The sequence below is a fragment of the Pomacea canaliculata genome, linkage group LG5 (genome assembly GCF_003073045.1).
Source record: "Pomacea canaliculata isolate SZHN2017 linkage group LG5, ASM307304v1, whole genome shotgun sequence".
Classification (NCBI taxonomy): domain Eukaryota; kingdom Metazoa; phylum Mollusca; class Gastropoda; order Architaenioglossa; family Ampullariidae; genus Pomacea; species Pomacea canaliculata.
This window is the reverse complement of record NC_037594.1, coordinates 4,368,462-4,382,518: the sequence shown is the minus strand read 5'-3', so window position 1 is coordinate 4,382,518 and position 14,057 is coordinate 4,368,462. Positions and strand designations below refer to the sequence as shown.

At 37.7% G+C, this 14,057-nt stretch overlaps 1 protein-coding gene across 1 annotated transcript; it reads right to left on the bottom strand.

Moving 5' to 3' along the window:
• Positions 1 to 611: 611 nt before the first annotated feature.
• On the bottom strand, positions 612 to 13,063 carry LOC112564671. The gene is made up of 11 exons (XM_025239648.1): positions 12,838 to 13,063; positions 11,801 to 11,933; positions 11,129 to 11,213; positions 10,306 to 10,402; positions 9,816 to 9,950; positions 8,410 to 8,533; positions 7,872 to 8,030; positions 7,116 to 7,438; positions 6,367 to 6,535; positions 5,494 to 5,586; positions 612 to 4,810 (listed from the first exon to the last, which is right to left on the bottom strand). Exons 2-11 carry the CDS (start codon positions 11,931 to 11,933, stop codon positions 3,729 to 3,731), a joined length of 2,400 nt encoding a protein of 799 aa, XP_025095433.1. The 5' UTR covers positions 12,838 to 13,063; the 3' UTR covers positions 612 to 3,728.
• Positions 13,064 to 14,057: the final 994 nt, after the last annotated feature.

Sequence of the window (14,057 nt, the reverse complement as noted above, 5' to 3'; positions counted from 1 at the left end):
TTAAACCGCAATTATGTTGGTTGTGTAGATGCACAGGCATCTTCCCCTTAGGTGATGTTACTATGTTCCAGAGAGGGGCGAAAGAAATCATTCACATCGCGACTGCAACACCTTCCCTCAATGGAGACTGAAGGTCGACAACTGCCGGCAGTCTACAACAGTCTCATTCAGTCCCATGTTCTGAGTTCATCTCAGTGTGAACACACCATTCACTTAGCTTTAAGATGATGAAGTAGGTGTGTGAAAATATGTCTAAAGCTCCAGTGAGAACTACTTTTTCTTAAGTGTAAAGGTTTAGTTTTCCCTCTACTGTACAAGATTCACATTTACTTGGTCAATACTTTATGTCTATATCGATTAGTACACATGAGATTGCTACACAATCTTATCAAGTGGTGTGTATACACACCTATACATTTGGAAGACGAATAATTTGTGTGTGCATTTGTCACACCAACATGAAGTCCTTGTACAGACTAGGGACAACAGTTTTATCTCTACCTTTAGTTCACTAATTACAAACACACAAGAGGCTGTAAGCCTAGCGCCAATTCCTAGAGTCTGCATGCTGAACCTCAAACATTCAACTTACAATGGATGTATCCATGTAGGCAACTTTTTCAATGCTTTATTCCATAAGCTCAAAGCAGAAGTAGCAAAAGAAAATGTGCATAAAATGTCAAAATTGACAAAGAAGCTGTGGAAATAACCAGGATCCCAATGTGTCTCAGAACAAAAACTATGCAGTAATCATCTAAATACAGTTTCTACGTGTACATAACTTCTTGACATAAAGAAATCCATTCCTGCAGTCTAAAGGTATCTTTATGCTCACACTGCTTGGTAAAGTGATTTTTTCAGTTTCAAACACTTAACATCGAAAAGATATAACTCAGAAGAAAATATATTTTGTTTCTATTTCTTCATTCATTTCAAATGAAAACAATTAAACTTTGAAATGGCCATAGATTGAAAGACACCAAAGACTATACTAACTCTGTAACAATATTATACATTATCACAAGTTCAATGGCATATCATATAGACCCAAATTTTAAAAATCGAATCATTCTGCTCAAAAATACAATCAAAAGCGGCTGACAATTCATAGTATTTATAGCTAATATTTATAATATTTATAGCTCATAAAATACCATTTCTAGCCATTTAAAAAATTTACATGATTGTGCTTTTTCAGAACTAAAAATGATTTTGCTTTCCATACACCGTTCATGTCAGGTAAAACTTTGGAGCAAAGAAAGTTAAACTAACCTACACAAAGGCACTGTAAATAGTAGAAACAGGTTTAAAAACCTAAAAACACTGACACATCATACAAAAATAAGGTCTTCAACAACAATAACAAAGCTCTACATTTGGCTAACATGATGATACATAGCAAAGCATATTCCTTGATCAAAGTTCCTGTTCTATCAATGTGATACTGTAAAAAAAGCAAATCAACCAAAAATGCACATGTTCATAAATTTTCAGGGTAATCCTGTCCATTAATAGTAGAATGCACCTCAGCACCGACTGTTCTAGTGTGCATGGGTCTATGTCTTTTATGTGGTAAAATAATTCGTCATACCAATGGGTGGTGTTCCTACCAAGATGGGGCAAAGTAGCAGATGGCACTGCTACCTACAGAAAGAAATACCCCATGTGCCAATGACGTCAACCATGTAATAAAGAGATGCATTATAAGCTCTACCCCTCGGGTTGGATCCCAACAATCTCCTTTCACAGGGAAGGATGTACAGCTAAGAGCAGGTAACCCTGAAAAAATCCTGGCATGCTGAAGACAGAGGTGCTGGGCCACTTGGAGTACTCTAATTAATCACAACACCACACAGCAACAACCACTATGACACTTGACAACTAAAATATTGCTCGAACTGTTAAGATCCACCGGGCAAGTGCAGTTCCAGGCTCCACACCTCAAGAAAGTCCACTCTCAGCGACTGGATGTCCCTTCAACCCATCTTGTGGAGCCTGGGGATGGAAAATGAGAGCATCTGCTGGACGCAGAAAACACATCTGTTAGAGGAAAAGCTTCAAGATCAGAGGATACCAAGCTTTCCAGAGTGATCAGCAAGGCAGGAGAAAAGGTGAAAACAATGAATATCCATGAAAACAGTAAACACACAAACAAGGCTGAGTATATCGAAGTCTATGTAATAATGAAAGACATCATCATCAGTGTGGTCAACTACCATTACCCAAAGATTTTAACAACAAAATAATCAAGATGAAATCATTTCATGAGGTGTGAGAAAGAACTACACACCATGCTGGATAAGTGAACTACAACTAACTCATGACAAGCAAAGTGAGAGATGAGGCCAGGACCAACCCTAGCCAAGAAAACATCAAGCTGCTTGGAAAAAAAGCAAATTTCCTGAAAACTAAACTGGACTTGAAGAAGTTGAGGAGAAAAGACCACAAGTCTTGATATGGAGAGAGATACCACCAGGTTATGGAGATTATATAGAACACTGAATCGATACAGAAACCAAGGGACAGAAGATCACATCTGAATAAGAAGGCAAGACACTGGCTGGGAAAATCGCAGCTAATGCGTTTGCCTAAGCACAGGATAGAGACATGACCATCTACAAATAGTGAAAATATGGTATAAAGATATCTCCAAAACAGCTCCTTCCTTAAATGATAAATAGGAATAGTTTCTTCTTCTGGGTTGGTATACAGGCGGCCAGATAGATCCTGTTATTGACCTGATTTGTCTGTTGGTATGATATTGCAGGAAAAACTTATTGGGATCACTATCATCCCACTAACAATCAGCAGGAAAGGCTCTATTGGACTGACTGGATAAAGAAGCCCCCTCCATACTAGCTCAAGTCTAATTGTCTCTCCCCACAACAGTGCTCACATGATGTAAAAGTTTGTTTTTTTTAATACAACTGTTTTCAGTGTGCTACAGTAGCTGGTGACTAAAATGTGTCATTGAAGAATTTTTCCTAATCTACAAGTTTAGATTTTATCATTAGTAAAAATGTTTCCTCAGGCCTGCTGTGAACAATGTGGAATTCCGAACTTCATGTAACAGTTTCAAAAGAAAATATGTGAGTGAGTGTGTGAAACAAATTGATTGAATCTAGATTGCTTCATACATAGCTCCAGCAAAGATGTATGATAGAGATACAAAGAGAACATATGTGTGACGGTATTCATGCATTGGCGAAAGACTGTCAAAACAAAGATGTATTCAATTTATATGATGGCTACACAGGAAAAATAAAGCTACTGAATAAAATGAATTTTTGCCCTAGGAAAATTTGTAAAAAGTAATGCACAAATTAAAAAGTAACAATTCTAGCCCCAGCTACACAAAATAAAATATAAGAAACAAATCAACAAGAGTGTTCTGACTACAGCAGAATCTAAGCAGAGAGTAAGCAAATTACCAAACAAAAAGGGGATAAAAAAGAAACAAGCCCCAAATTAACAAATAAAATCTTCCCATTTCTGATTGTGGCATGTGGGATAGCACAGAAAAGTTTATATTACCCACCCATCTTCTTATGTTGGTGGATTTCCTTACTTTCTAAGAAAATGGCTTTCCTACTCCACATATTCCTTTATATTAAGGGACCATCATGCTAACGAAACCGATATAAAATGTCATAGCATAAACTGGTATGGCGACTGCAATGACAAAACCAGAATTAAGTTAAAAACGAAGCCAGTTCTGTATCAGAACATTAATCAGGCGCACCCAGCAGCAAATCAAAATTGGGTATGCTTCCACCTTGATGCTGCATAAAAGGTGGACCCTGGACTGACCCCTCTGAAGGGGAATTAATTTCAAAAGCATCCTGTGGCTGCACTGGTAGCGGCCTTATAACAGTGTGATGTACCTGCTCATTGGTCTCGACTGACCAGACATTAAACTGGCTGATGGAGGAGCTGCCATACTTGGGGAACTGCAGTGTTTTAGCAGTCACCTCTCCTTTTGTGTGTGCAACAGGTGTGGGCGCAATACTACCAGCCACAAAGCATGTGGAAGTGGGGCAAAGCTGCTCCTCCAAAAAGTGCATTCTCTTTGTATGTTTGACTGCACCACTGGTAGGTTTGATATCATACGGCTTTACCCGACCCTTTGAGGCAAATGTTTTGCCTTTTTTAGAATTTGCTAAGGGTGTATATGTGGCGCCACCTTCTTCAAGGGAAGTTTCAGGAGGAGAAATATCATTAAAAATATCTGGGGCAAGTGGACGGGTTATGATTTCCAATGCACTCTTGCCTTCAAAAACTAATGGCTGATTTCCACGCAGTTTAAGGACATTTGTGCCAGGAGCCACATTTTTATCCCTTTGCACACCGAACTGGTTAAGTGTCCCATATGGCTTTTCTTCTGCTTGGCAAAGCTCTGCAGGAGTGGCAACATCAGATACGCAATTCTGCAAAGTGGTCTCATGTAGACAAAGGTCAGGATGTCCATGTCCTTCATTGCCCTGGACTGCAGCATGGGAAACCCTTTCCAGTTCCATAAGGGTCAAAGAGCTGTTAAGCTGCATAGGACAATAATTTGTCAGCATTGTATGCGATTTAGCCTCAGTAGCCTTCATACTTTGTGAGAAACTGGCTGGGAGGTTTGCAGGGGCTCCAACAGCAAGCTTGTCCCTGCTGGCTGGGATTTGAACTTTTCTCTCTAACTTTTGTCTCCTAAAGACATTGATGTCTTGTGGGGAATGGAAACTTTCTGAGCCAATGATACAGTCGCTTGTATTTTGGATAGCAACTGTAGATTGCCCTGCAGCTTCTTGTACAACTGCAGACTCTGCTGCAACAAAAAAAAGAAAGCAGACTTGAACACTCAAAAATAACCCAAAAGCATCAAAGCAAAATTCAAAATTAAATGCTTTTCAGATCATGTAATATTTATTCCTCTTTACTGGCTTTTTAAAAACTACAAAACCAAACACAGAAGCTTTCTCACCAAAACCTAATCAACAATGAGATAAAGATCAAATTAAACTTTCACGTGACAGCAGGCCCGTTCTTAGCCCCCGCGGGGCCCGAGGCAAAGGGCATGTGCGGGGCCCTCAAGCCACGATCACACGGTTTTAGTTGGGATCTAAAGTCACTTTTTTCCTCAGAGATATCTCGTCTTTTATCATTGACAGCACGCTGCATACACATTACAACATAAGCCTACGATTAATTTATTTGTAACGTTCGTCAATAGGTTACAATCAAAAGCGCGGGGCCCCTTGAAGCGCGGGGCCCTAGGCAGATGCCTCGTCCGCCTGCCCCTAAGCACGGCCCTGCGTGACAGCAATAGTTTTGAAAATAAACATACTTTCTCTTTGAAAAAAAAATACTGCTATTTTCATTTTTGTTATAGGTCAAAAATTATCCCAAGGGTGCACAGCTTATATCAAAACCAACAGAACTGTTACTTAAAACTTAAATTTGATACTAAAAATCAGCCAATTCATATTTTAAAAGGCACTCCTCACTTACCAGCATAACGTGAGACAGTATTATCAACCTGAGTTGACACTTGCAATTTAACTTCTTCCTTCTCCTTTTTATCTTCCTCAACTTCTGACATGCCTGTCAACAAACAATAATGCAGAAATTATTCAGGAGAGTCACATCAAATAATCTATTTGCTGGCCATCACCAGTGTTAATTGCACCACTTGATGAAAGTATAGGGAAGCTTAAATAGACAATACTGGAAATACAAGTAGAACTGCAAGTTATACTCAGTGTCAAAGGTCATTTAACTTTGTGACACAAGTTAAAGACATAGCAGTTCTTTGAATTACGGTTTTCAAGCAAGTCAGAAGATGCTAATAGAATTCATAGCAATAAATAAATGCACAAATATATAAATATAAAAACAAAGATACAATATTTGCCAAGGAGAAGTACAGCTATAGCAGCACTCATGCATGTACAGCAGTCCTTACAGCAATTAAGGTTCTTCTGATGTCAAGAAAGCAGAAGTCAAGAGGTTACACACCTAAGTATAGGAAAATGAGTATAGATGACCAGTTGTTGGACTTGCTTACTCAAGTGTGACAGACACAAAGGAAGAAGATGGTAAAGAAGATGACCTAAAAAAACCTGGGAGAAGGAAAGTATATACCAAGATGGTAAAATTTGACCTTACAGACCGCTTTACAGGAGTAGCTGACAGAAGTGGCCCTTCTTTGGTAATGCCTTAGGCATCAGTGGTGAAAGAGCTTTGCTTGATTTTGACTACATTCAAGCAATTCCCACAATAAAGGTTTTGTAACTCATTGCTCCATAATGATATTTTCTATTGTATCAAAATGAATGTGTACTCTTCAAATATTATAAACAATATATTATTCTTTGAACTTACATGCTACATCACAAGAAAGACACTCTAATGCATTTGAGGCAGTCCAACGTTTGTTGGGATCAGCATGCAAGGTGTTGGTCAGGAGCTCATGCAAGAGCTGAGGCAGTGGCTTGTGGAAAAAGGGTCCCTTAGTGGCCACTTCACCAATGCAGTTAGCATATTTAATCATCTGCAACACAACAAAAATCCTCAATAAATATGCAAGCCTATTAATATGGATTAAAGAAAAGTCCTAAAGAATGTTTTTAAAATCATTTATCTGTCAGTCAAACTCTGAGGAAGTAGGCCAGAGGAGTGCACACTAGCCAGATCGATAGTCATGTAGGACACAATACTTCCATCATTTGGCCCAACTAATAAATGAGTACCTGAGCCTCTAAAGAGTTGAGGAAGGAAAGGCCATGAAGGAGAGATGGGCACACTCACAAACAAATGCTCTCACCCATCCACACAAACACACACAGAGCTGGCTCTGAAAGAAGTGGTCCCTATCACCTCACTTGCCAAATAACTGAAAGGTCAACACACTATTTTTTTTTTCACAAACTCTGCCACCACAAACACATGAGTGTCATATCACATTTATGTTTAACCACGTTTGGTAGTGTCATTAACTAAGAAACAAAAATAATTTAAATATAATTTCAAGATTTATGCTGTAGCATTAAATGGGGGTGCGATTGGTGGAGATTCCTTCTGATGCATATGCATTTATCTTACATATATTGTCATAATTTCATTCAACTTACCAGCTCAGCCATGAAGACAAAGGAAGTTTGTCTGTCATTGTCTTTACGTCGTTCTAGAAATTTTAGGAGATGACGGCGGGTGCACATGAAATAGACTGTCAGCCCCATTGCATAGACGTCAAATGATGCCTGGGGTGAAAACTGTTCTTCCTTAAGTTTGTTGTAGTTAGATACAAGGCGTTGCCATAGCTCAGGAGCAAAGTATTCTGGTGTCAAATGCATGCTAAATGACATTAGTTGATTGCCAGTCATGCTGGAACCAAAGTCTGCCAATGTTAGACGGAACTGGTTCTCTGGGGTCGAGTCCACCAGGATGTTGTCAGCTAAGGAAAAAACCTCAATCAGTGGATGTATGTGTAACCCCAGTAACCTGCCACACATAATTAACAGCTAGTGCTCATTTTAGTACTTATATATGGTACACATTTGAACCATGTTACTTATATTTCCAGTTAAGTTTTATTATCTTTCTTTTCTTATCTTTAGCTATCCCTAGATGTAACTCACTGTATGTGTGTTGATATTTTTCACTTAACAAACTCAAATTCTTACCCAGATAATTAAAACTGAAGCAGACCAAGGATTTAAGAAAAAAACACCTTTTTGTGCTGAAATTTTGTTTGAAGGTATATTTTAATAGTATATCTACTATAGCAGCTATTCTTTATTTTTTATTTCATAATTAAACCTGTTTCCCAATTATCAGCATCATTATCCCTGCTTACAGACTGGAGACAGCTACAATACTATACTCACGTTTGATGTCCAGATGATACAAACAATGTTTGTGCATGTACTGAAGAGCTTGGAAGCCTTGACATGTTAGGTCCTGCACCAACTCATAGTAACAAGAGCTTGCTGTAGGGCCAATAAGCCTATTTTGTAGCTCTTCAATAAAAGTGTAAAGAGGCTGACCTATAAGAACCCAATACAAGAATCTCTTTAAGATAATTATTTTCAAATATATATGTCAAATTGACAATAAATTTTGTCCAGCTCCAGCTCTCGCATATCAAATGCAAACAGTGGGAAGTAGAAAGTAACTGTGTGTATAAGTGCGCTAGTGAGTGTACTTGTATAGGTGTGTGTTGTATGCACATACATTTATGCTTGCAATTTTTTCTTTTAGCTGATTTTCCATTTTAGTTAAAATACATTCCTCTGGAAGTAGACAGAATAATAATATTCTATTACATCTGCAGGACAAAAGTTGCTTGGCATGTGATCTTTATGCAGCCATAACAGGCTTAAATATAAGATGCACATCTGAGACACAGGATGCTAATTCTCTCACCTCCATCTTGCATGATGATGTCCACAGACCCCAGGTGAAAAATCACTGCATAAAGTTTGCAAATATTTGGATGGTTCAGCTTTATCATCGACATTATTTCCTGCTCACGAAGCTTCGTACCATCCTGCAACAATTACGCCTTTTCTTAGCGGTGACATATTGTACAACATAGATGTTTTTGAGTTAAAGTTATTTATTGAGGTCTGAAGCAACATTTCTTATAACTCTTAAAAATATATTTACAATCGTAGAAAGGCCATGACACTGCATGATGCAAGTCATACATAAAGGGATGAACACATCATGATGCAAAAGGCAACTTGGGATGACCAGAGGTCCAGGATTTTTTAATTACTCTTAAACATCCTCATGTTTAAAGGGAGAATTCCAAACTGACTAACTTCGAGATAGTGTTACTCATCAGCATGGTCATATACAGGGCTTCTGCTTACGCAAAAAATTGCGTACAGTACGCATTAAAAGTTCGGAGGACCCCTTCAATTTTCGTCAATGGGGTCCCATTCAAAGTTGGGCAAAAACAAGGACCCCTTAAAAATCTGAAGAAGGGGTCCCTGGGATCCCAAAGAATTTAGCCTTAGCAGAAGCCCTGCATATATATAAAGAGAAAAATGGTTGTACCAGCAAATGTACGTGATGCTAAGCATTAAAGAAGAGTGGGCTATTTTGAGTAAAGATTAAGGTACTGTAGATATAGTCATTGTTTGCTGTAATGTTGAAATTTGCATTTTATTGCTTAATTTCATAATTTAATGATGTATGTGAGAATGATGGAATGTGAGAGATGGAGTTGAGAGAGAAAGAGAGGGCAAAAGACAAATAAAACAGCTAAGAAAAAGCAAAAATATTGATATAAGCTAAGGAAAGTTAGCAAAAATGGTCCATCGACTTCCAGGAGATGTGTCAGAAGAGTTGAAAACTGCTGATTCCATCTGGCTTCTATGTGTGTATTCAAAAACTTGGAAGCATGTGGAAAAAAGAGGTTGCTGATTTTCAGTGATGACCAATGCCACTGAAAATATGTTCTGATGAGACGAGTTTATGTGGGTTGTGAAATAATATCAACCATCGTCAATGCAAGGGACATATGTTCATCCTGTGATGTAAATATATATCACGGTGAGTTAATCCTGTCATGGTATATGACATTTTCATGAAATAGGAATCTAGTGACTGTGTATAGTTTGTTCGGAGGAGAAGGTCAACATAAGGTTTTGAAATAAGAATATGAGATAGTGGCTTTGACAATTAAGTGATATTTAACAAAATGGGTTTTGTGTGTGTGTATAATCATGCATTATACATAATCAAAAATTTTAATTAAAATTCACAAAGTGTTACTGCATTCTCAACCCTTAAAAACCAGGGTGAAACATTTATGCCGTTACCTTCAGGCATTTCCTGACAAACGTTTTTCCAGACTTGTCTTTATATGCAGTTACAAAACTACTGACCCCTTCACCTTTTTTTGGCAGTTTTTGGAATTGGTCTTCTTTAAAGGGAACATGCTCAATGTTGATGTCCTGTCACAACATGCCAGGAACCAAGTATGAATGAAAATAAGGGAACTAAAATTTTATTTCTAAGATGTGAACAGTTTTCATGAGGCAAGAGAACAAAAACCACAAACTGAAAGGCCACTATTCAAAGGGCCTTTCAAAATGTTTCTTTCAATATCAATATCTTTCAGTAATTTACACAGGTCTTAGAAATTACATCTAATAGAAAAATAAGTTAAGAAACATTAAATAAACACTTAGTTTGAAAAGATGAGGTGAATGTTAGTGGTAGGACCAAGACTTAAGTGCTGATGAAATATTTTATCACTAGAAATATGTCAAACATTTGCAATTGTCTATAAGATGGAACACTGCTTACACTATCAAATGCAACTGCACAGTTGGCAAGCCCACTCTTGACCCCAGTCATCACATTAGAGATAAGCAGCTCAGCATTTCTCTCATGTTTTGGCCTCCTGGATGGTAAAAAAAAAATTGCTTAAGCTTAATTATGCTTTTACTTGACATAGATACTTCCAAAATAAATCTGCCCCATGATACTGTTTATATTAATCACAAATGAGAGATTATTACTTCTGGAAACAATAAATACAGTGTCTCAAAATACAATTAAATTTTGGTAAACTTTGACATAAAATTAAGTCATATTAAAGGCAATGCCTGGCTCGAAATGTTGCCCGTATCTACTAAATTTGTGTTTTTTTCAAAATCAATCAAACTAACATCACAAGCTGTAGCAGTCCATTACAATAATTACTCTACATATCGTGCAGTCAAGTGCTAGCTTACTAACATTCTCACAAGATTTTGGTAGCATTGGCTGTAAAACACATTCTTTATTTGATATTCAAATCAAGCATATCATAGAGCATCTCATAGGAGAATCATCAGAAACATTATTTCTTAAGTAAAACTGAGGATGGAGAAAGATATCAAAACAAAAACATCTGAATGTACACAATGTCACACCCAACTCTGCCATTGACATTACATACCCTCACAAGATTTTCGTAGCATTTGCTGTAAAACACATTCTTCATTCGATCTTCAAATCAAGCATATTATAGCAGAATCATCAGAGACACTATTTGTTAAAGTAAAACTGAGGATGGAGAAAGATCTCTAAAAAACATCTGAATGTACACAATGTCACACCCAACTCTGCCATTGAGATTACATACCCAACTCTGCCACTGACATTAAATGTGTGTACGTCAATCTCATCATCAGACAGGGGTGGAAGAGCCTTATGTTGTCCATGCTGACCTAATGATAAAAATAAATTCACAAGAATGAATGCCACAGTTCTTGAGAACTCTCGAAGAAACTGTCATATGCAGCTAACTCTCCATTAAGTGGAACTCAAGCAGCCAGCACCCTGAAGCAATTGTTAACAAAACCCCAAAATAAAACTTAAATAAAAATTAAAATAAAATTTATAGTAGAAATGTAAGTTCAAACTTTATGATCTTTATGTGATGTCTATCTAGCCTTACTGTAAAACTTTAAGTGCGTGTGTGAGGGAAGGGGGGCTATGTTTCTAGAGAGAGCATTTACAGTTGGAAACAGGAACAGACAGTGGCTCTGGTTTTTCATTTATTTATTTGCTTATTTATATCTGAGAGAAACATGCAGTGTATGACTTTAAAAAACATTACTATTATTATTTCTCCCAGTGTCCTCTTCTGAGATCAGTTCCAGCAAATAATGAAAAAAATAGCATCAGTAAACATTGCAAGCTTTTATTTTTGCAGACATTAAAGCTGAAATAATCTAAGAATAATGATTTAACAATACCTCATGACTACGTCATATTAAAGACACAACTACTGAGCTGAACAAATTATGCTTACTAAAATTGTAAAGTGCAAGACACTGCTGTACTTCAGGTGGTGGCAAGACACTTGATGGATTGACCACCAACGCTTGCTGAGTAGGACTTAGCAGAACAGTTTCAGCAATGCTTCCTTGTCCACTGTCCATCATCTGAAGAAAAGAAAATCTATCCTATATTCCCTGGTGTGCCAACTGACTATATATATAAATGATATACATTATATCTGGTTATTATGATAAGTTGCAGTTCTATTTTTGCTGGTATTTTACTATGTAATAACCATCTCATGTGTCTCTGTGTAATCTATACACCATACATGCTTTTTTTTAACCACACCTGACAATGTTCCTACTTTTCATTATAATAATTAAGCATTTTAATATTAAATAAACTTATGAAGTATAATATACTGACATTTTAACTTTATTTGCTAAGCAGAATAATTGAAATAACAAAACAGTCTTGGAACACAGGAATGAATCTCTTTAGAAATTAACTGTAATAAACTTTAATAACTTAGCAATGTGAATCTCCTCTTTAAAAATACAAGGGGGTTGGTGGGGGTGGGTCAGGTCAAGTGCTCACAACCATATATTACTGACCAAGTGATCAATCATTTACTAGTGTAGACTAGAATTATTTAAGGGAGTCTGTAGAAAGTCACTATAATACAGAGCTAAGAACATGTTTGGTCACTATAATTATGCTGATCATATTATTTCAAAGAAATATATGCATCCATCATGTGTCAACCATATATGATGCAAGGCCACCACAGGGATCCAAAAAGCAGAGTAGTCAACGTAAGGTTAAAATAATGATGATTTTAATGATAAATCATGTGCATATGACTAAAATATTGTAATAAAACTATTCTGATCATTTGAGAAGTTTGTGGTGTGTTTTCCCAATACAAATGAAACTCAAATGAAATGGCAAAGCGGAAGTATAATAATACTATCAAAGGTAGCTTAAAGAATATAGCGTCCGTCAAGAGTGAAGAGACCACAATCGTCAAAAAATCTTTTAAATTAAAAAAAAACTTGTACTCACATTATGCGATCGTGAAATGGTGAATAGATGATGATTAATGAATACAGTAATGAAATTTCTTCCAAAATCCTTTACACACACAGTCTCTCTTTCTTCCGTAAAGGGAGGTAATCAGTCGCGGTTATCTACCACCACCGTTGCTTTATAGTGTATAGCCTATATAGGCTATTGTTTGGTCTATGCTCCTCGAGGAGTAACAATGATTAAACAACTAACTACTCGTTGATCTCTCAACGATCGATGCACTGTCATGGACTTGCCCTGGTTTCTTTGTCGGACCATCCCTCGATCGATGTTTGTTGACCGAGATGCCATGCAATAGGACGTGCAGTTGTGATCTCACAACTACAGCAATACTTGTGGGTGCTTGCACCCGAAACGCTTTTTCGACCCCACTGTGCTACAACAATAGTTATAAGCGACTTATAGTTATCATCTGTGCTATTGACCTGCTTGGTTATTATTACTCAGGCTATAATCTACTTTGGAGAGCATTAATTTCTGCTCCTCGACTGCCACCACTGTCTCTGTTGCCACTTGTGTGCAGGGCCGCCGAGAGCCAGCCCGGGCCCCGGGACAGACGACCTCTCCGGGCCCCTTGTACTTGTAATCGTAAATTATTTTTCCAGTATATAATGTATGTTTACAATTCGAATCTCAATATCTACACTCAAACTCAACTTCTGCATGTGTAATGCTTGGGTGTTCTGTCCTTAGACCTTTCTTTAATCCACTGACCAAGCCGGGCCCCTTGACAGCCGCGCATTTCTGCCCGGTACACCACCCCCCTGTCCCCCCCTCTCGTCAGGCCTGCTTGTGTGTGATGGTCGTCCAACAAAGCTGCTGCCATTCCTGTAACCACCTGACCACTGTGGTCATCTATCTGGTCTGCTCATGCCTTCATCCCGGCCTGTATACGTGTCACACCACCCCCAGCCAAGCCACCTTACTGCTGCTTCTGTCTTGCCACCCCCACTCACCTGTTCTCACCTCTTCTGTCGACTGAAATAGGCACTAATTCTTCATAGTTTGGTCTGGCGAACTTTTCTCTTTTGTTTTCTTGTTTCATTTTTATTTTTAAAAATTTTCTGTAAAACTACATACAGTAACTGATTGACAGCGATAAAATAGTGTGAAAATAATAATCTTTATTAGACAACCTTTATCTGATATCCATGTAAACTTGATGAAATGACGAAGAAATGTTGATGCAAAGTCAA